Source organism: Arvicola amphibius, chromosome 3 (assembly GCF_903992535.2).
Source record: "Arvicola amphibius chromosome 3, mArvAmp1.2, whole genome shotgun sequence".
NCBI classification, from domain to species: Eukaryota; Metazoa; Chordata; class Mammalia; order Rodentia; family Cricetidae; genus Arvicola; species Arvicola amphibius.
In genome coordinates, this window is record NC_052049.1 from 23,437,486 (window position 1) to 23,460,782 (window position 23,297).

General features: G+C 42.6%; 1 protein-coding gene across 1 annotated transcript in view; it reads left to right on the forward strand.

The window, feature by feature from the left end:
- Positions 1-4,523: 4,523 nt before the first annotated feature.
- Positions 4,524-23,297, forward strand: part of Ttc23l (tetratricopeptide repeat domain 23 like) — a 52,431-nt gene continuing 33,657 nt past the window's right edge. Inside the window, exons 1-3 of the mRNA XM_038323994.1 lie at positions 4,524-4,591; positions 11,346-11,529; positions 16,292-16,415. Of these exons, the coding sequence (XP_038179922.1) occupies positions 4,524-4,591; positions 11,346-11,529; positions 16,292-16,415 (376 nt within the window). The remainder of the gene's footprint in view (positions 4,592-11,345; positions 11,530-16,291; positions 16,416-23,297) is intronic.

The window sequence follows — 23,297 nt, forward strand, 5'->3', positions numbered from 1 at the left end:
CCTAGGGGATGGGGAGACTATTTTCATGGTCAGGAAGTGGAGAAAGAAGAATCAGGAGTTCAAGGAATGCTTTCTTGGGTTGCATAATGAGAGATTCTGTCTCTAGAAGCAAAGAAAACAAAAACAAAATCAAACTTCTTGTGGGACCATAAAATCAAAATATCCAATGAGAAATAATTTGGCAGTGCAATTACTTAAGTAGTGGTATTATTTATCATACTATAACATCATCAGTTCCCTCCACTCATTCCTGGAGTCTTCCTTCTCTGCCCCAGCTGTTAATGATGCGCTATATTATACATTGAAACTTGATTTCAAGAGAAGCATGTGTGTGATAACTCAGTTGGCTTACTTGAACCTTTAATGTTCCCCTCCTCCACCACCACTATCCCCAAAAAAAGTTAAAAAAAAAAAAAGAAAGAAAAGGTAAAGGTAATTGGAATTATTTCTATTTTAGGTTATCAAGTACATGTTCCCCAAGAGAACATTTGACATCACTGGAACCAATCCACCAACTCAGACGATGATGTCATGTGGACAGATTACTGGGCAGGGGATATATCCCTCCGTGGTTAGGTGTCAGGCTATAACTAGGATAATTAAGTAAACTAAAAACAGACCTTTCCATTCTGGCTCCCAGCCCTTAGCTAACCTCTCCAGAAACCACAACTATTAAATGAGTGACCTGAGACAGTCTTATGTAGGAATGTATTTTAATATGGAGATTCTTTTTAACTGCAGGACAGTATTTCCTAGTACTGTGATTTTAGTTAACTGCGGGCTCGATGATGAGTCTTTAATCTGTAAATACCTTGTGGCTGTAAAAATGGTCTATCTTATGCATTCACAAGTGAGGACTTTTCAGGTAATTTTCAAGTAGACCATTTTTACTCTACCTTCCCATTATAATTCCGGCAATATGGAGAATAAAGTATTGTTGACATCATCATAATAGTGAGAAAGAATAGTCTTATCCTTGGTAGTGGATGAATCATAGAATATTTGTTCTTCTATAAACTGTTAAGACAGGCTCCAGAGCCCTCAATAACTAAATCCACTCGTCCTAAGATAAACATATGATACACTGCGGGGAGAACCTCCCAAACATGTTGAAGCACAACTTTTTGTACACTGACAGCTCTGGAATGCTGGGTGCTGACAGCAACAGAAATGCTGCCCAACAGTGATGGAGGTGATGCTCTTTGAGCAAAGTTAAAAAGTCGACTGCAAGACAAGGAGTCGGAAAGGACAGCAGACTCTGGAAGACGTGGGAGATTTCTGTCAGCAGTTCAGGGCTGAGAGCTGTTGAGCATTATAGGAGGGCATGGGAGACTGGAGAAATCAAAGAACAAAATGAACTGTCATGATGCCACCACATTTGAAAGCAGAAGGATTTATGTCCCAAGAAATGGGAGGGAATAGAATGAAGAGATTCCTACACTTTTATTATAAGCCAGGCCCTAAAAGAGGAAGAAAACACAGTTAAGAGTTTACTGTCTACCAGATTGTACAAGATGTGTGAGGAAGAGAAAAGGCCATAGCCAGAAAAGATTGGTAGTAAAAGCTCCCTATGTGTTACCTCTAGAAGTTTTGGAAGCTGTGCATTTAAGTCATGTCAGACACTCTGTAGGAAGAGTAAGTTTTCTCCTCCAAGACGTCTATTTAAACAAAAACTTTGAAACCTGTGGTGGTTTGAAAGAAGATGGCTCCCATAGGGAGTGGCACTATTAGGAGGTGTGGCTTTTTCGGAGTAGGTGTGGCCTTGTTGGAGTGAATGTGTCATTGTAAAGTAAATGTGGACTTTGAGGACTCCTATGCTCAAGCTGTGCCCCATGTGGCACACAGTTCACTTCCTGTTGCCTGTGGACTAGGAGGTATGACTCTCAGCTACCTCTATACATGCTGCCCTGCTTCCTGTCATGGTGATAATGGACTAAACCTCTGACTGTAATCCAGGCTCAATAAATGTGTTCCTTTAAAAGAGTTGCTATAGTTGTGGTGTCTCTTCACAGCAATAGAAACCCTACCTAAGACAGAATCTATATGAATAAGTTGTTCTATCCAGGGAAGGGGATAATTTAAGTGGCTTATTAGTTGACCTTAAGATTGTCCTGGATGATCGTTAGGATCGGCCTACTCTAACTCCTAAACTCCTGGAAGTATGTTGATGGCATTTATTTATTTGTGTTTGAGTATGTGCCTAAGCATATTCGTGTGAACCTGTGTGCCATAGTGCAACATGTGGAAGCCAGTGAACACTCTGTGCTCTCTGGATTCTGTTCTCTCCTTTGATCGTGTGGGTCCTTAGTGTTGTTTTTTTTTAAAATGCTATAAAGTCCAGGCGGCGGCCGGAGCCAGGTTCTGAGATTGTTTGCTTCTCCCTTGGGATTAAGGGAAACAATGTGAGTGGCCACATACTAGAACTAACTATGGAGACAAATGGCATTCCATTCCAGAGTTAGCAAAGAAACCTAAGTCATACATTATTATTAAAATTTGAGGGACAGGGTTAAGATGGCAGTGGAAGAAAAAGTCTCAGAGTCTGACCATTGCTTCAACTGAAGGTTCTCTTAGGAACCAGAGAACAGACATAGAGGGATCTTTCTAAATTTTTGGCTCAGGAGGTTGTGGGGACAGATTTAAACCTCGTGTTAGACCAACTAGCTTTTCTCATATATGAAAACACTCATTTAAATCCCCCAACTTTGAAAGGCTCTCTTGACACTCCAATGTCCATGATAAATTTCCACCCCAGATGTGTAAGAATGCAAAACGTACCAAATTTTTCCTTTGAAAACAGGAGGGGCTTACCTGCCCAGCTGTAAAGGAACCAGTGCATAGTAGGGTTCGTTACATCACTTTCAAACGTGTGCCACAGCTAGTATTTCTTTCACATCTTTGTAGCACTACTGTGTGCTCATGACCTTGTGGGACAAAGCTGCATGATTCAAATGTGCCTTTCCCTCTGAAATGGTAAGCCATTTGACAGCTCCTGGCCCTAAGTCTTTATTTCCAGTGCTCTTTTCCTCACCAAGCCTGACTCCAACCTTATCCAGAGAGTTAACGCCGACGATGCAAACACTGCTAGTAGCTACAGGAGTCTGTCTCTGATGTCTAGGGACCCAGAAGACCAGGACTGCGGAAGTGCCAGGTACTTCTGGAATGGACTGGACTGCCTAGCCAGGGTTCATTGCCGAAAACACCCACAGACGGAGCAGTTTTAAAACTAGCAGGCTCCTAAGGCCGCCTTCCTTTCTTCCACGGGATTTATCCTCTCTTCCTTCATCTTCGAGAGGTAATGTCCCTGTGAGACAGGCACCACGGGACTATTCACAGCAGCAAGGCATCAATCACTCCAGAGTGGCCCTGGAGACAGCCCACCTTGGGCCCTCTGTGGAGCCGGAAGTGCCCTGCGTTGCCATGGCTCACTGGAGTCCTTGCCAAGGACGTCTGTCCCCACGGCAACGCATTGTCTCCAAGTTCAGAAGCCTAGCTTCGGTGTTTCAGGACAGGGCCCTGGTCAGGAGGCTGACCCGAGGCAGCAGAGGTCCTAACTGCCCAACCCAGCCCGGTGAGGGAGCCGGGAAGGCGGTTAGGGGTCGAGGAACCAAAGGTGCTCACCTTTTAGTGCAGGGCACCAGAACTGGCGGGGAAGATGGGGCCTAGCACTCAGGAGTGTCCACCATGTTCAGGAAGCGACAGTAGAAAAACTGCAGGGAAACAGCAAGAGATTTGTCCTAGAGTGGGGCCCCGAGGGCCATGTCCTAATCCAGGGCCCTGTGTAACTGTACGGGAACCAGGAACCGTGTGAAGGACTGCTTAGGAAGGCAGGTTAATCCTTCTGCCCATCCTGTGTTTGTATAACTGGTGTTTGGAGCCTGGGTCAAGGAAAGCTGCCACAGTAATCTTCAGGGAGCGCCTAGGAGGTTGTAAACATTCAGTGGAGTGTGTGTGCATTCAAGGGTTAAGGATAGCCTTTAGAAATGCATTTTACAAATCAATATCAACTCCTCTCCCATCCCACCTGGTTCATTTTTGTCAGCAGCTAACTAACAGCAGCCTACGTAGGCACAGGAGTTTTAGCCTCTTAACTAGAACTTTCTATTACATAGTGGCGTGTTTCCTGGAAAAGGGAAGATTAACCAAAACACTTCAGGTTACACGGAAAAATGATTGCTTTTGGTTCTGCTTTCCCTCAGCGCTGCCAAAGAGTATTTGAGTTGAACAGGTCACCATTGTTCGGATGACCCAGTAAATGTAAAAGATGCGCCCTTTAGGAAATACTTTAAAGGGACTTTGGGGACATAATATAGAGTAGACAACAGGAAATAGAAATACAGCTCTGAAAAACACCTCCAATTTCATCATCTTAGGAGTTTCTCAACATGGGTCTGCATAGTTTGTAGATTTATATTTAGCAGTTTTCATTTATAAAGTTAGGAATATCCAGCAGAAGGAAAACAAAACAAACATCTAAGCCCTTTCCCCCAAAACTGACCTCACTTGTGATTCTTGGTAGGAAAATGCAAGCCAACCCTATCCGCATTCCAACCGTTAGCAATGACACCGACTGGGACTTCTGCTTCCACCTGTAAGTACCGACAGGACCTTGCCAGGATTCTCACTGGCCAAGTTATGGGAAGTCTGGGTGAAAAGCTATATATGCACTTTCCATAGAAGAGAAAGGTCCACAGCTGGGCTGTCTATGTTAATAGGATTATGGAATAACCTCCATTGGTGTCTACAACTTCTGAAAGATGGACGTCAATTGTATTTCCCTAACTTATGAAGATGTTCACGTTTATAAAAATAAAGCAGCATTAGAACAACTCCAGTAAATCCAGGGAGAAAAACATAACAAAATCAGAGTAAGATTTGATGAAGTAAAGAGACAGTGGATACACAAAAGCATTTTTAAATTTATTTTTACTGTCTTAAATTTCAAATGGGGAGACACAAGTGGAAGCCAGAAGAGGGTGCGGGTCCCCTGGTGCTGGAGGGAGTTAGCTGTAAGCAACCTGACCTGAGTGTTAGGAACTGAACTGTGTCTTTGGGAAGAGTCGTAAGTGCTCCTAGCAACTGAGACATTTCTCCAGGCCTACTTTTACATCCTAATAATCAATTCTTATTGAGCACATTCTGTGTGCCGGTCCTTTCACAACTCTGTAAGGATAAGCTGTCTGGACCATCATTCGGCATTGTCTAGATGGTAATTATAAATCTGAGAGAGAAAGGTTGAGCAGTTTGCCCAAATTGTACAGCTAATTAGTGGTATTTAATCCAGGTAGTCAACTTTCAACAATTAGCTATTCTCTATGTGGCGATCTCTTACTCTTGGCACTACTGACTTCTTGAGTTGGATAACTCGTTGTTAGGAAGATTTAGAAGTATACCTTGCTTTTAGCCACTATATGCAAGTAGTGCTGTCCCATCTGTGGCATTGCCAAATGACCCCAGGGAGCAGAATCCGCCTTAGATGAGAACCACTGCTTTATTCCCTGCCATTGTCGAGAGACACAATGGCTGTCAACCACTTATGGTATTTAAATTCTTCTGAGAGCCGTAAGAAAGAGTAAACAAGAGTAAGTATGTTTAATTTTAATGCTATCTTATTTCAGTATACTTTATTATGCGTAATTGCTAAATATTTTATTCTGTTCAATATTTTATACAATTTTTTGTAGTGCATTATCAAAATTCAGCCAATTTTCACATTTTTGAGAGTATTTTAATTCTAACTAGCCATATTTCATGCTCATGATAGCCACCTGTGACTAGTGGTTACTTTACTGGATTAGATATCATAAGGTTAAATGTTATAGCACTGCAAAAATGGACTTTAAAAATAAAACATTCTATATTTTTTATTCTATATTCATCTCTGAGACTGATGACTGAGCAGTTAAGAGCACACTCTATACATCCAGAGGCCGGGAGTTCAATTCCTAGCACCCACATAGCAGCTAATAGCTGTCTACCTGTCTCCAGTTCTAGGACATCCAAACCGTTGTTTGACCTCCATAGGCACTGCACACACAAGGTGCACAGACATAATACAGGCAAAACTGTGGAATATCTCTTTACATTGTGTGAATATACATTACTGTTTAATAAAGAAGCTGATTGGCCAATAGCTGGGCAGGATAAGGTTAGGGGCCGAGCCAGACAGAGAACTCTGAGAAGGGCAGAGTCAGAGCTGTTGCCGGCCATATGGGGAGGAAGCAAGTCACACCAAAGAGGTATGCCATGAGCCTTGGGGCAGCATATGGATTAGTAGAAATGGGTTAATTTAAGTTGTAAGAGCTAATTAATAATAAGTCTGAGCTATTGGCTGAGAATTTATAATTAATATTAAGACTGGTTATTTGAGAGTGACTATTGGCACAGGAAAACTCTGCCTATACAAAACACCCATGAAATAAAAATAAATCTCTTTAAAATGTAGAGTTTAAAATATAGCATATTGGAAATAACCATTCTTCAAATATATTACCAATTAGGCTTTATATTTGTTATTTTAACAGATGGAATGAGTCGCAGTCTAAGAAGGTTTCACTCACCTTGCTGATTCCCTTTATTCTTTCCTGAGATATCTCACTTGTCATGATTATGTGGTGACTTAGGATTTTATTGCTGTGAATAGACACCATGACCACACAACTCTTAAAAAGAAAAACACTTCATTGGGTCTGGCTTACAGTTCAGGGGTTTAGTCTATTATGTCATGGCAGGAAGCATGGTAACACTCAGGCAGACATAGTGCTGGAGAAGGAGCTGAGAGTTCTACATCTGGATCCTCAGTCAAAAGAAAGAGACCTCAAAACCCACCCCCACAGCCACACACTTCCTCCAACAAGGCTGCATCTCCTAATAGTGCCACTGCCTTTGGACCAAGCATTCAAACACGAGTCAAGGGAGGGGGGCAGTTCTTATTCAAACCACCAGATAACAGCCACCTTCCTTACTTTCTTTTAACTGAATGTTTAAAGCTAGCTCAGTGATTTTTGTTCTCAACTCACCTGGGAAGACCTCAAAGTTTGTCATACTTTGAGGTTGTTATTGATGACTTCTGACTTGATCTCAACATAAACTCTTTGAAGGCTTAATTAAAACATTAGAGCTTATGATTTTTAATATCCATAATTAGTATTCTCTCTCATGACTTCATGGACTTGACGTTTGCACCACACCCATGAAATAAGAAGCTCAAGCCAAAGTTTTCTATTGAGTGAAAGTGTCCTGTAGCTGTTCTGAGTTGATAATCTCTTTTTACAGGCTTCCCCACTCCTTGGTACTTTTAAAAATTCTAAAGACTCATGTTCTTTTTCATACCCTTCCTTGTTCGCTAACAAATGGCTTAAATATACTGAGAGCTAGATAGGGTTTGAGAAACAAATGTGATTCAGACCCTGCCTTAGTAGAATTTACTTCTAGAAGGCCAGAAAGACTCTCAGGAGGTGGGAGAAAACAGTGGGCAGAGGCAACTAGAGAAGGGAGATTAAATCAGACTATAATATGAATTGTATCTTAGTAGAATTTGGGGAAATTTTCAAACTCCCTTTGGAGTGTATCTTTTTAGTTCTTAGGGAATTTCATACAATGTATTATAATGCTGTCCAACCCCCTTCCCTACCTGGGAAATTTTATTTTACTTTTTTAAAAAAGAAAACAAACTATCTTTTTCATTTTTACTTGTCAATTCCAGTTCCCACTTCCTCTCTTCCTCCCATCCCCACCACCTTCCCTGATACCAGGGAATTTCATACAAAGTATTTTAATACTGTCCAACCCCCTTCTTCGCCTACCCAATTTGGTCTTCTTCTATCACTATTGAGTGCAATTTGTGCTAACCACACTTGAGTGTATAGCCACCCACTAGAGTGATACCCTGAAGAGAACTGACTCCATCTCCCAGAAGCCATCAGTTGCCAACGGTAACTCAGCTAAGGTTGAGACTTCAGTCCCACCTCCTCTCTGTATGCTGGGATTCTGTCTGGCTTGATCGTGTGCAGGTCTTGTACATGCGATCACAACTGCTGTGAGTTCCTACTGCAACCACTCTGTGGTGTCCAGAAGACACCGTTTCCCTGCAGTCACCCACTACCTCGAGCTCGTACCGTCTTTCCACTCTCACTTCTGAAATGATGCCTGAGCTTTGGGAGGAGGGGCGTGCTATAGATTAGTTACTTTTCTATTGCTGTGATCAGATGCCATGAGCCATGACCAAGACAACTCAGGAAGAAAGAGTTTTATTGTGAGCTTACAGTTTCAGAATATATGACCATCATTGCAGGAAGAATGGCTGCAAGCAGGTGTTCATGGTGCTGGAATCACAACTGAGTGTACATCTTGAGACACAACCATGAGGCAGAGAGAGCTAACTGGGAATGGCATGGAATTTTGAAACCTCAAAGCCTACCCCCAATGACACAGCTTCTCCAACAAGGAGAATCCTTCCCAAACAGTTCTACCAACTGGGGACCAACCTTCAAATATATGAGTCAATGGGGGCCATTCTCAATAGTCTATAATGTTTAGGAGTCTACAGAACTTCACTGGCCAACAACTCCAAAGGAAGTAGCCCATTCATGACCCTGAATTTTTTTTCTTAGCCTCCTGTGTCTAGTAAGAGCATTGTCACCCAATTATGGGGTAACTCCATTTCAATTCACTTTACTACACGATCCAGCTACACTTCTCCTGGGCATATAACCCACAGCACTGTATATTCTGTATCTTATCATATACTGTACTACAGAGTTGTAGTACCAAACTGCTCATCCATGTTCATCGCGACTCTTTATTCACAATAGCCAGGGAATGGAAACAGCTTTGATGTCCATTGGCTGAGGAATGGATAATGGTCATTTACACAATGGAATGTTATTCAGTTCAGAAATTATGAAATTCTCAGGTAAGTGGATGGAATCAGGAACAGTATTCTGAGTAAAGTAACCTAGATCCAGAAAGACAAATGTCATATGTTTTCTCTCATCTGTGGATGTTAGTTTTGAATGTTCACTTATGTGTGCTTTATTTGGAATACACAAAGAGGTCAGGAAGTCAGTAAGGGGCCATGAAGTGGGGCTTTCAAGGAAAGAAAGGTGGAGCACAGTGGTAATAAGAAAAGCAATGGAACAGGAAGGGTTAAACTGAAGATGGAGATAGAGATAGTCGAGGAGGAAATATGGGGAAGGACAACTAACATAAAGACCTTTTGGGCAAGGTAGAAGGTGGAATATAGGGAAGGATAACTAGCACAAATAGCTTTTGGAAAGGTCATAGAGAAACCTACCACTGGAGAATCCTCTTAAAACACACATTATACACATATAAAAAGAGTTGGAGTGTCTGGATCACTTCTTCTGGGAGGAAATTCCTAGGAGATGGCCATGCTGTGACCTGAGAAAAAGTATAGCATTCAGCAGATAGATAAAAACCCAGTTTGTCACTTGCTTTCCAGCCACACCAGATCACCAGCCTTTCTCTTGGTTTACTCAAAGCACGCTCATCTGTGGGAAGGGCTTTCTTCCCTGGCCTGAAGAAATGCTCCTCTATCCAAATGACCCGGCATGCCTGCCTGCCTTTGGGTATGTTATTTGGGAGACTACTCTGAGTGGGTTTAATATAATTTTTCAAACTTGGTCTATAAGATAAAACTTGACATCTATTTTCCTGTTCTGACTTTCTAAATTCCCTATTATAAAGAACAACAAATGTATATTTCCCGAGTAGTCAGTGTGAAAGGATAGTATTTCTTCTTATTTTAAATCATTTTTGCGCCCATATTGGCCTTGAACTCATAAATCTTCTGCTTGAGCCTCCTGGCATTATAGGCATGATATACTACAACTCTTTAAGAAAGGTAAACTTTATTTTAAAAAGTTTGCATTGGTTGGAACCCAAAAAACCCTTGTGAATATGAAGATGATCCTCATGGGAGACATTGCTAATTAATTGTCATTGCTCTTAAGATGTCAGAATTCTGTTTATTGTAGATCGTTTTGATTCATTTTTCTGGTGATGTTAGGATACGTGTATCTCTTTTCTCTATGAACAACTTCCAGTTACCTCTTTCAAACTTGCTCTCAGCCTTGAAGTTAGAGATTTATCTATATTGTCTGCTAATGGGTCTGTGGTGTTTGTGGGGAGAATTCTCAACTTGCTTCTTTCTAACCGCAATGGTCTCTAAGACAGCAAAAGAGGCACTCGCTTCTTACTCTGCACTTGACCCAGCCTGTGGTTGGCTGCCTTCTCTTAGTGAAGCACCCACGTGACCATCGCAGCTTCCCCTGACTCCTGCGACTGTACAACTGCCACTACAGCATTCTCTTTAATTAATGACAAATTATACATTGAGGTTTTTGAGACTTATGAAAGAGGAACTGTGAAGTTAGCCTAGCCTCAAAATGTTATTTCGTGTCCCCTGTTTCATTATATCCTTTCCTTTTCCTGGTTTGGATCTAAATTTGAGGACTTTCAAGGTCTTCCAACTCAATACTCATCCTGTAGGAAGAAACCAAGCCATGGGGCCAACAGCAGTAATAATAGCAGACATTAAGGAAGTGCTTGCAAAATGCTGCTCACTGTGTACAGTGACTCAGGAGTATCAGCTCCTTTAGTCCTTCTAACTGCATTAGGCAGACATTCACATCAACCCGCATTCACAGAGAAATCATTTGAAGAACACTTACTCAGGGTTACACAGTTTACAAACAGAATAAATGTGACTCTAATGCAAGGTGACAAACTCTAATGCAAGGTGGCAAGCTTGCCAGATGCTTACTTTGAGCTACGGCATTGCTGCATACATGCTGGATTCTGAGAGTAGTGTGAGTTTACTGTATATCTTTATTTAAAATTGAACTTAGAAAATATGGTGGTTTGCATAGGAATGGCTCCCCCTAGACTCATGCATTTGAATGCTTGGCCTATTGAAAGTGGCATGGTTAGAAGGATGTGGCCTTGTTGGCGTAGGTATGGCCTTGTTGGAAGAAATGTGTTACTGCAGAGGTGGACTTTGAAGTCTTATATGATCAAGCTAGGCCTAATGTAGGGATCTATTCTGCTGCCTCTAGATCAAATTGTAGAACTCTCAGCTCCTTCTCCAGGACCGTAGCTGCCTGCATGCCACCATAACAATATTAGACTAAACCTCTGAAATTCTAAGCCAACCCCAACTAAACACTTTCTTTTATAAGAGCTTCTGTGGTTATGGTGTCTATTCATAGCAATAGAAACCTTAACTAAGAAGAAAGCAAGGTCATCCCCTCCAGCTGTGGATATTTTAGCCTTCTGTGGTGTCTTTTTGAGAATCCTGATCCATGCCCACCTTATGCCCACAGGTCACAGCAAACCAGAAACCCCACACAGTGTACAGATGAGTTGTTTGCCGCTTGTCAGTGTAGAGAGACTGAAGAAGACTCTATGGTTGAGAAAGAAGGTGTGACTGCTGATTGTATGTCTTTTCCGAAACAGAAGCTGGCTGAGTCCCAGAGGAAATATGATCAGCTAATTAAGGAAAAAATGGTAAAACAAACAAAATATTTACTGGGTTTGGGTTGCAATTCAAAAGTGTGCGCCTAACATGAGATTGCCTGCCTTTACTATAGAAAGAAGCATGCGAGGAAACCATTGTGTGTTGGAACTTGAAGAGTCTTTAGCAGAGCAGGTTTGGGGAGCCAGTCTACCCTTCAATTCTCTGCCCATTTCATTCTGTTCCTCACAGAGGGCTCGTACTTTTAACTTTTAACCAAAATTATAACTAAAACATTGGGTGTTTGTCATACCCAATTGCTGTTTGTTTAGCCTTATCTTAACAAGTCTCTTATGCCTTATATCAAGGTTTCAAGATAATCCTTGGGTAAGAAGAGGGTCAGGATGGTAAAGCAAAAGGCCAAGAACAGCAGCAGTCAAGCAGATGATTGATATAGGTAGGATGTCATGATCACAGTAGAATCAGACATGTTGTAAGGGGCCCCTAGTTTGTTTCCTGGCCACTCAGACCCAAAATAATCACACAAAAATTTTATTTAAATCACTGCTCAGCCCATTAGCTCTAGCTTAATTTAACCCATTTCCATTAATCTGTGTATCACCATGAAGTTGTAGCTTACCATTAAGTTTCGGCGTCTGTTTCTGGTGGGGCTACATGGCTTCTCTCTCACTCGGCCTTTCTTTCTCCCAGCATTCAGTTTAGTTTTCCCCAGCTACCTAAGTTCTGCCCTATCAACAAGCCAAGGCAGTTTCTTTTTTCAATAATGGTATTCAAAGCATACAGAAGGGAATCCCACATCACAGACATAAACCAAAGAACAAGAAACAGGAAGCAGCAGAGATTCACATCCAGATGAAGGTGAACGTATTAGCATCCAGATGAAGGTGAACGTATTTATATGGTTAAGTTAAGGACTTGGGAATTCTGGTCTCTGAACAGGTGTATAAACAAAAGGGTTCAAAATCTAAGATCTTGACACTGACTTTCCTTATTAGGACAGGGCCACCAGCCTGCTCCCAGATTGTGGTTTATCAACAGAGAAGTTCATACACTGACTTCTGGTCATGTGTGGCCAAGAGAAAATGATTCTAAAGTACATGTGAGGAAAGTGGGAAGAGGGCTCAGGCAAGATTGAGAAGGACCCTAGAGGCAAACACTGCTGTTACTTCTCTAATGGGTATCTGTACATCTGCCTCCACAAACTGTCTCGAGAACTTCAGTGAACAACCATCACAACCTGGATTCCTCAGTTCACACATGTATTCTGGAAATATCGTTTATATAAGCAAAGTAGCATCTTCCACACAGTGCAAGTGTGCTTCTCTGCTTTCTGTGGCTGCAATAAGCAGCATGACCAAAAGCGACTTGGAGATCAAAGGGTTTATTTGGTTTATGCTTCCCGGTAACAGTCCATCACTGAGGGAAGCCATGGCAGGAACTCATGCAGGGTCACAGGCAGGAACCATGGAGAAAAGATGCTCTCTAGCTTGCTCTTTCTGGTCCATGCCCAGCTAGCTTTCTTATGTAGCCCAGACCTGCCTGCCTAGGGCTTTTCTGACCATAGAAAAGGGTCAGAACCCTCCTACACCAATTAATAGTCAAGACAACAATTCATAGACAAGAAGTCAATCTGATCTGAGTAGTTCCTCAGATCAAAGTCACTCTTCTCAGTCGACTCTAGGCTGCTGTCAAGTGGACAGTAGACTAAGCAGCATAACCAGTAGAGGTCTCATGGTTTGAAACTCTTTGTCCAGTTTAGATAATGAAAATATTTACATCTTAAGAGTTAAATGTCACTCAGTCTAATAATCACAGCCTTAAAGGACAGGATACTACTATAAGCAAAAGTGGTGGGGTGGTTTCTAAAGCCCATGCTGGTTGTCTCTTCTTCTCTAGGACAAGGAGTATAAGAGTGATACAAACTGTTGAGGTTTAGCCAGCCCGACTCAGGGCTCTGGACTCCTCCTGCTGGCAGGTTTCCTGGTACTTGGTTTTATACTCATAATAGAGCTTAATGTTTATTATGGTTATCCCTTGATGAACTCTCCAAAATGCTGACCGGATATTCTTAAAGTATGGGGAGATGTCCCTTGCTTGTGGCTTGCATCAGAAGAAGCAAAAGTACCTGGCTGATGTAGGAAATGAAGGAGTTGGAAAGAGGCAGTCTGTGGATCCATATGAAGGGTTACTGTATTTTAAGAAGGATATAACTAGATGACTCTTAACAAATTTGGATCATGTGAACATGAACTAGTTGTCTGCTTGCAATAACTCTTTAAGGTAGATGGTACAAGTTTCCAAATCTCAGGAAAGGGAGCTGGGATTTGGTTGACCCTCCCCAAAGCAGTGTAGCCAGCACACATCACAGATTGGCTAGAACTTTAGCTCTTGATTCCTTAAAGGGCTATTTTGGCTTCACCTAAAAATTAATGTCTGGAGTTGATGACCACTGTAGCCACTGAATGACTATGTAAAGTCACCGAAATGCATGACAACACAAATGAGTGGTTTGTGGACTTCTAGAGCTCTCTGCCGATCTCCCTCTCTTACCTTATTGTTATACTTATTACAAGAGATGGTCCATTCATTGGATGCTGTAAATATACCTTCTCTGTGTACAGTCATGTAATAGTGAATGAGAGGGGAAAAACCCCTCTCTTTCTGGTTGTTTTAATACAGGGTCTCACTGTATAGCTCTGGATGTCCTGGATCTCACTGTATAGACCAGGCTGGTCCCTAACTCACGGAGATCTACCCACCTCTGCCACCTGAGTGCTGAGATTAAAGGTATGAGCCATCACACCTGGCAGGAATATACTTCTTAAGGAAGTTAGAGTCTATTTGGGGAGGCAGATAGTAAACCAACAACAATATCAGATGGGGGTACCATGAATTAAAAATAAAGCAGGTAAGGAACAGGTTATTTTAGGACAATAGCCAAGAACGGCCTCTGAGGTGAACACAATAAAAGTGAAGCGAGAGACCCAAGTACTCACAAGAGCATCTCAGGCAGGGGAGCCCACAGTGGAAGCTCATTTGCCCTGTTTGGGGTCAGCTGGGTAGTATGCTTGCAGCAGTGAAAGAAAGGTGAGAATGGAAAGGGGTAGGAAATTAAGGAAGTGATCAGTGGTGTACGGTCATACTGAGCGTGTGGAGGCTATATGGTAAAAGACTTTGGATTTCCTTAAAAATAGAAAGGATGATTTATATATGCAGGGCAGTAACATAAGCTAATTATACTCTTAAAAGATTATGTTGCCACACAAAATGTTTAAGAGCATGTAAGCTTATAATAATTATGATAACGTACTTGCTTGCCATTGGAGGAAGCCCACGAGCAAGCTTGTTATTCTGAAAGTGGGTAGGCAAAGAGAAAGAATGATCATGTAGCCTGCCTTTTCATTACAAACTGTTCCACTGGGCAGCCAAAAAAAGTAGGTGGGGGAAATTTCTGTTTATCATTCTTGACGACTGTGTGTCTGTGCACCTGTGCCTGCGTCAGAGCACATATAGCGATGAGAGGACAGCGTTGTGGAGGCAATTCTTTCCAGCTTTACGTGGGATCCGTCAGAGCACATATAGCGATGAGAGGGCAGCGTTGTGGAGGCAATTCTTTCCAGCTTTACGTGGGATCCGTCAGAGCACATATAGCGATGAGAGGGCAGCGTTGTGGAGGCAATTCTTTCCAGCTTTACGTGGGATCCGGGGATTGAGCCTTAGATCACCAGGTTTGCAGTTTTAGGCAGCGAATGCCTTAGTCTACTCAGCCATCTCACCAGCCCTGAGGAATTTCAATTCAGAGAAGTATTCCAGCTAACATATGAGGGAGCAATGGTGGAAAACGTGTGCTAACGTCAGGAAACAAGGCAAGCAAATATTAACTTCTGACAGAAGAGCATGCTAGACTTACAAAGTAGTTGTGCCTACAAGTTTTTGTTTGGTTCGTCATTTTGTTTTGTTTGCTTCTTTTCTTTCTTTTTTTTTTTTTAAGATAACCTGGGCATGGCTCCACTCAACACTCGTGAGGCAGAGACAGGAGGATCATAAATTTAAGACCAGCCTGAGCTATATAGCAAGACTCTGTCTCAAAACACCAAATAATAAAACATGCCTTTAATCCCCGCACTCGGGAGGCAGAGGCAGGGAGATCTCTGTAAGTTTGAAGCCAGCCTGGTCTACATAGTGAGTTCCAGGACAGCCTCCAAAGTTACACAGAGGAACCCAGTCTCAAAAAACAAAACAAAGAAACAAACAAAATCCCTTCAAAACATTGGGTTTATTACTCTATTTGATATTAAGAAATCACTGCTAATGCTTTGGTGATAATGATTTTGTGGTTGTTTCTAAACCACGAGATTACTAATAGATGAAATAATCTAGATTTTCTTCAGTGTTACAGAAGGAGAAGGTATGGGGAATATAGGCTTGAGTAGGAGTGGCAATGGCAGGAAACAGGAAGCTAATGATGCTGTTTACCCCACTCTCTCTATTTGTGGTGAAAGCTTTCCCTGACAAGTGCTAAAGGAAGCTCTCTGGCTGACAGAGAGAAGAGAGAGTGTGGCGGACAAGAGAGGCAGCAGTCAGGAGGGTTACTGTCCAGCCACATGAAGCCGGGGGTGGCTGAGACACGACGAACTCAAAGCGGAAACGAGAAAAGCTTGGTTTTAGGATATATGTGTAAGGGGGAGCCAACCAGACTCAGTGATGAAACAGAATGGCCCATGTAGTCCTACCCTCTAGTGAGGGGCCCAGACTTTCTTCCTTCCCTAAACTGCCTTTTTTCCCTCTCTGCAGAATATCAAAGCAAACAAGGAGCTGATTCGGTGTTTCATCCTTTCTCGGATTATTTTTGGGAACGAACACTGGAAGTGTGCACAGGCTTTAGCCAACCTGGCTTATGGTTACCTGACTCTGAGAGGTACTTGCTTTCCCCAGCCAGGTCTTGCTGAGCCAGCCGGTGTGGGCAAACTGAGCCCTCCCTTGGGGCTTGGATGACTGGGAGGGCCCCTACCTAATTCCATGCCACAACTCATCAAGGGAAAGGGGGAGCAGGAGACAGTATACCTTAGTAATAAAGATGATGATGGTGACAACAGTTATTGACAAGGTAGTGGATTTTAGTACTCACAAATCCCTCAAAGGGCTGCAGGTGTTAGTTTGTGGCTAAGACGCTAAGGCACAGTGAGAAAGAGCAGGGCAATGGGGAGCTGACATCCAGGTGAAAACACTCAGCTCATGCAGAAGGCTGACCCAGGACTTTTCTGGTACTGGGGTACAAGCTGGAATGCATTTGTTAACACTGGAACCCAAGTAAAAGCTCTGAGTTCAGAACTTTTCAGTGAGGGCACAATGAATATCTTCAACAGATTGAGGCATTCTGAAACAAGGTGAGTGGGAACTATGTTTTTTCCTATGGAAAACTCCTTATTCAGTACATTGCAGGCTCTCTTCAGACCCACATGGTGAGAGTCCTCGTGGGAAGACACATGAGACTTTCCTCCTCAGGGTGCTTGCGGTCATGTTTATCCAGCAACAGAGAGCAAACTAGAGTTGCCGGCAACTACACAGTAGATCCGCAGCTGGGAAAGCACAAGTTTGGGGGCAATCGGTACAGAGTACCAAGTTGAGGCCTTGGATTGGATGTTTGATCATGAAAAAGGAAGCAAAAGGAGGAGGAAAGAGGGCAGAAGAAAGAGTAGAAAGTAGGCGTGTTGGAAATGGGCAACCGGAGAGGAGGCAGTAAAGAAACTGGAAGGCTGTGTTGTGGAAGTTAAGGGAGGACACGGTTTCCAGAAGAAGTCTGGCCTCCTCTCAGTAGTGGCAGTTGGTGGTCAGAGGGCAGATAAGGTCAAGGCTGGAGACCAATGTTGGCGGTTGGGTCCCTGTTACAGATGAGAACTCTGTCTGGGCCCTGGAAAAGCCCGGATTCACAGTCACTACCCAAGACTCATTGGCCTGGCTTCAGACTTGAGGAGATAGACAATATGAAGTGGAACAGAAGATTTGTCTGAACTTAGTGTAAGACTAGAGACTGTTTCTTATTGTGCGGGTGGAAGAGAACCATAGTCAGATTATACAAGCTTGTCCCATATCCCGTCGCGCTGCCAGCCACAAACTGACTGAGTTTACCCCTCCTATTCAATTGGAAGCTGAGTCAAAATAGTTCAGGAGGTAATCCCACAAAAGATGGTGTCAACTGCCTTGTTCTCTGAAATTCACAGTTCTGCCTGCTACATGAGTGGAAAACCACATTTGGGATAAGAGGCTAGAAGAGAAAAAAAATCTGTAAAAGGGATTCCAGGTGGGAGCATTTTCTAGTTAGAAACCTAGACTTGAAACATGAGTCCCCGACACCCAACCTAGGGTTTTCTAGACTACACTGATTATGACCTTTCTTTCAGTGCTTCAGTGTTCAGTAACAGTCTTCACCCAGTCTCCCCCTTTCTAGTGTTGGCCCATGAATTAGAACAACAAGACTTTCAACATGGTAGACCATTAAGGGGGCTAAAGGGTCCTCTGAGCTCTACTTACTTCTGTTGCTATTAATCCTGTAACTGCTTTTAAAATGGACAGATGGTTGGAATATATGAACCAGCCTGTTGTGGGGAAGGAGAGGGACATCCATGTGTGTGTTCATGCCTGGCTGCACGTGTGCATGTTTATAGACATCAGACCTGCTTTTCTCATTTCCCTCTGTGTCCCTTCCTACATGGGAATATGGGTGTCAAGCCCAAAGCCTGATTTTTTTCTCAATACACAGCCCTTCAGTTAGTATTTCATGAGAAATTTTTGCATGCAAAAGAAACATCAGAAGGGGCACACTGGGAGTATAATGTGCATGCACCCTCAACGAACTTAGAACCTCTTGTATGAAGAGAGCAACCTGGAGACTCTTGGGAGCAGGTGCTTAAGGTCAGAGGTCTGCAACTGATTTAAGTAAATACCCTTGGAAAGGTTGAGTGAAGCCATTCCTAGCTGAGGCAGCAACGGGTAGATGGTGTGTACGTGTGCGCATGTGTGTGCATGTGTGTATGTGTGTGTGCGTGCACACACATTCAAGAATAGGGTGTGGTTGGTAGAAAAGAACTTTGTTGGGAGGTAAGATTCTAATGAAAGATAGGGGCAGAGGTGAAGGCTTAAGTGGCCAATGCGCAGCATCTGTTTAGACTGCAGGGGGTACCCTATCTAGTCATGGTTTGGTGTGCAGCATCTGTTTAGACTGCAGGGGGTACCCTATCTAGTCATGGTTTGGTGTGCAGCATCTGTTTAGACTGCAAGGGATACCCTATCTAGTCATGGTTTGGTGGGCAGCATCTGTTTAGACTGTAGGGCGTACCCTATCTAGCCATGGTTTTGTGTTCAGCATCTGTTTAGACTGCAGGGGGTACCCTATCTAGCCATGGTTTTGTGTGTAGCATCTGTTTAGAGTGAGTGAGATACCCTATCTATCCATGGTTTAGACTAGGAAGATGAACTTGGAAAGGAGGCTGTGCTGGGCAGATAACAGCATGGCTTTTAAATATGGGCCAAGGGCCCTGTACTGATACAGTACAGCAAGGAAGGTTGCTGGAAATTTTCCAGTAGGCTGCTGAAAATATCAAAGCATCCCTTTAGCAAAACTAATCTCTCAGTGATAGTTGGATGGAAGCTCTCTGAGTTATCTGGATCTAGTACCAAAGCTAAAACTAAATAAATGGATAAAAAAGTAGGATTCAGGTTCAGGGATCTATGAAGGAAGGGCTGTTTTAAAACCAAGCCGCATCCCCAGGAATCTTTCCTAAATACACACTTATAACATATGGATAAAGCTATTTGGAAATTGGCTATGATACTGAAAGAAACAGCAAACAATCCATCAATGGAGAACAAGCGCATTCATACAAAGGGGAAATGATTCATGAAAGAGCATGCAGGACCTCTGTGTACTATCAGGGAAATATCTGAGTGCATCTTTAGGGGAAAGAGAATCACAGTGAGGTGCAGCATTAGAATCCAGTTCTTCCTGCATAAATAAGAGGGGAATAGACAAAATATATGATAAGATAAGGACAATAGAGGGTGCTTGCAATGATAGTGAACCAGATTGGAAATGAGGCCTCAAGGTTTGTCATTCCATCTGGCTTTAGCTTTTCTTTCTTTCTTTTTTTTTCTTTTAAGATGTTGTATTATGCAGCCCAGGCTTGCCTCCAACTTACCATGTAGTTAAGGATTTTGTTGAACTGCTGATCCTCCAGTCTCCACCTGCCAAGTGCTGGCTTAATTTTAGCTTTTCAATCATAGAAATAAATAATCTATCCTAAAATGCTCATTAGAGAGGAGGGCACAGCAGCACAGGTATGTGACCTACAACAGCCAGGAAGCTGGAGCAGCAGTAGAATCACAAGCTAGAAACCAAACCACAGAACAAGTTCAAGGCCAGCCTGGGCTACAGGACATTTGTTTTCTCTGCCTACCCCAGAAGAAAAGGTGAATTCTCAAAGATGAATTTGACCCCTAAGATGCCTTTTTCATTGATGACTAGATCATGACAGGAGAACTGGAATTATTGAGTGGAAGGGTTTTGGTTATTATTTGTTTGTTTGTGAGATAGGACCTCACTATAGAACCCTGGCTAGCTTCAGACTCAGAAACTTGTCTGCCTCTCACTGTGGGGATTGAAGTTGTGCACTTCCAGGCCTGTCTGAGTGCAGGCTTTTGAGTGCAGTAGAATAAAACTTGTAGAAGGAATGGCGGGGCTGCATCCCGCCACCTGGCTAGCTTTACCCAAAATAATTACACAGAAACAGTATTCTTTTAAACACTGCCTGGCCCATTAGTTTCAGCCTCTTGTTGGCCAATTCTCATATCTTGCTTTAACCCATATTTAGTAATCCGTGTAGCACCATGAGGTGATGGGTGGAAATAAAGACTTTGGGAAAGACTTACTTAGCAAAGAATAAGTTAGAAACAATCAAGTAGATAAGGGTATTTAGTGCTGCAGCAATGTGGAGAGTAAGAAATTGTGGCTTGACATATTTGTTAGGTTTTTGGAATCCTCCGAACAGTTACCCCACAGGGGTTCCAGCAGAAGACAGTTTCCAGAGTTAAGTTCAAGGAACAGAGACCAATGATTACACTGTACATTCTCTTGTTTTGGTTTAGTTTGATTACCTTTGAGACAGTGCTTCATTTTGTAGACCAGGATATGCTCAGACCCATAATCCTTCTGCCTAAGTCTTCTGAGCACTGAAATGACAGGTGTGTGCCACCATGCCTAGCTGGACTACATGCTATGCATGCTAGATATTGAAAGAGATGAAGGAAGATAGGAAGGATAGCTAAAAATGTCAAAAAAGAGACATCTTGTTTTACAAAAGAAGGAGATACAATTATATTTTAGGCAGAGAGGAAGGAGCAAGTTGAGAAAGATCATTAGAAGTGCCTTAGTTAGGGTTTCTATTCATGTGAAGAGATACTGTGACCATGGCAACTCTTATAAAGGAAAGCATTTAATTGGGGCTTGCTTACAGTTCTATTGGTTTAGTCTATTGTCATTATGGCAAAGAGCATGAAGGCATGCAGGAAGATATGCTGCTGGAGATGGAGCTGAGAGACTACACCTGTCCATAGACAGCAAGAAGAGAGAGATACTGGGAATGGTTTGGGCATTTGAAAGCCCAAAGCCCAACCCTAGTGACATACTTTCTCCAGCAATGACATGGCTACTCCAATAAGGTCATACCTCTTAATCCCTCACAAGTCATGCCACCTTTTGAGGACCTAGCATTCAAATGTGTGAGTCTGTGGAGGCCATTCTTATTCAAACCATCACAGGAAGCATTTTTAAAAATGGGATAGCTGGGTGTGGTGACACACACTTGGGAGACTAGGACAAGAGAATCATTAAATCAAGGTTATTCTGGACTACATAGTGAAACCCCAGTTGTTCAGTTGGTGGACTAGAGGGTGGAATGGGGTCTATAAGGGAGCATGAACCTTTGCTAGAGCAGAATGTATAGGTGGCTGTTGCTAGGGGAGATAAAGCTAATGATGCCAGAGGTGGTGCTCTCTTTCCAACTGCCCTGAAGGGTAATTCTAAAGGGCTTGATGACATGGCAGTAAGGAAGGGCAGGCAGAGAACACCAGGGCATTTGGCTCATGATAATAAACTGCCCCCAAGTGCACAGGAAGGAGCATGTGGTAGGTGGAGAGGAAGTTTCCTGCTATTTTGCTGATTATTAGTGAGACAGTAAATTAACCAGTCAGTTTGTTGTAACTGAGAACTGTCCAGGTATTTATAGCTCCATTGTGTTACAAAACCAGAAGAAGTAAAAGTCCTAAGCCCTGTTTTCTCTGATTGGAAAAATAAAAACTGGTACAGACACAGCTGAGGGTGACTGAAAACGAAGCTTAACAAACAACAAACAAACAAAAGCTCCCACCGACTATTTAGCCTGCAGGAAGCACAACTCCAGCTTAAAGTGAGCTTGCATTTGGGAGAGTCTTAGCTGAAAAATGCTCAAAGTTAAGACAGATGTAATAAATTACTCAATAAGAGAAAATGACTCTGGGAACAATAGTGGTTAATACATATCCAGACTCTCTTCCAGTACCACCTAATATTTTCTAATGAATTAAATTTATCCTGCAACCCAAAGTAAGATGGATGGTGTTTTCATTAGCATATTTTAGGAAGATAAATCTTGAGGCACAGGTAAACTAAATAATTTGTTCAGGGCCACATAGATCGTAGTATGTGGTTGTGCCAAGACTTCTAAGGAAATCTGACCCTTGACCTTGGTCTTTTGTTCCATAATAGCTTCTAAAATGTGAAAGATGACTAATTGACAATAGTGACCTCAAAAGACTGGCTCACTCTGAACAGATTTCCTCTGGCCTGAGTCAAGTTAAGAGACACTAGAGGCCAGGCCTTGTGGCACACACCTTTAATCCCAGTAACCAAGAAGCAGAGACAGTCAGATCCCTGAGTTCAAGGTCTACAGAACAAGTCAGGACAGCTAGGGCTACATGGTGACACCCTGTCTCAAAACACCAAGGAGGTGGGGAGGAGAGAGACAGAGACAGAGATGGGGGAGGAAAGAGATATCAGAGAATAACTGCCCACACTAAAACAAAGTAATTAGTATGCTTACTGGACAAGTTTGAATCCATTGTATAGTTCATCGGGACTTACCTGTAACTACTGGCTCAGGCTCCTGCAGGCTTTGATGCTACCCTAACCTTACCTCATTTATGTAGCATAGGTGCACATTGATAGGGGTGGTGGTGTGAGGATAGGGAAGGAAGGTGAGTGAGCAGCCACTGGGGTTGAAGTCCTGGATTTTAGTGTCAGGTGTGACCTGGGAAAAGTCTCATGTGTATGCACATGTGCAGAATTTTCTCTTTTACGTAAAAGAAAGTATTTTTCAATTAAAAATGCCGAGTCACTTCAGAGTGTCACTGATAGTGATGTCAGAGGACATTTTATAATGCACTTTCTTAAATAGTATGTGTAAACAGAGACTGCACCTTTGTTTCTCGGCCACCCAGACCAGACCAGAATAATCCCACACAGAAACTATATTAATTACAACATTGCTTGGCCAATGGCTTAGGCGTATTCCTACCTAGCTCTTATTAAATTAATCCATTTCTACTAATCTGTGTATCGCCACGAGGCTGTGACTTACCGGAAAGGTTTTAGTATCTTTCTCCTTTGGCATCTACATGGCATCTCCCTGATTCTGTCTCCTCTCTCTCTCTCTCTCTATATATATATATATATATATACACACACACACACACACACACACACACACAC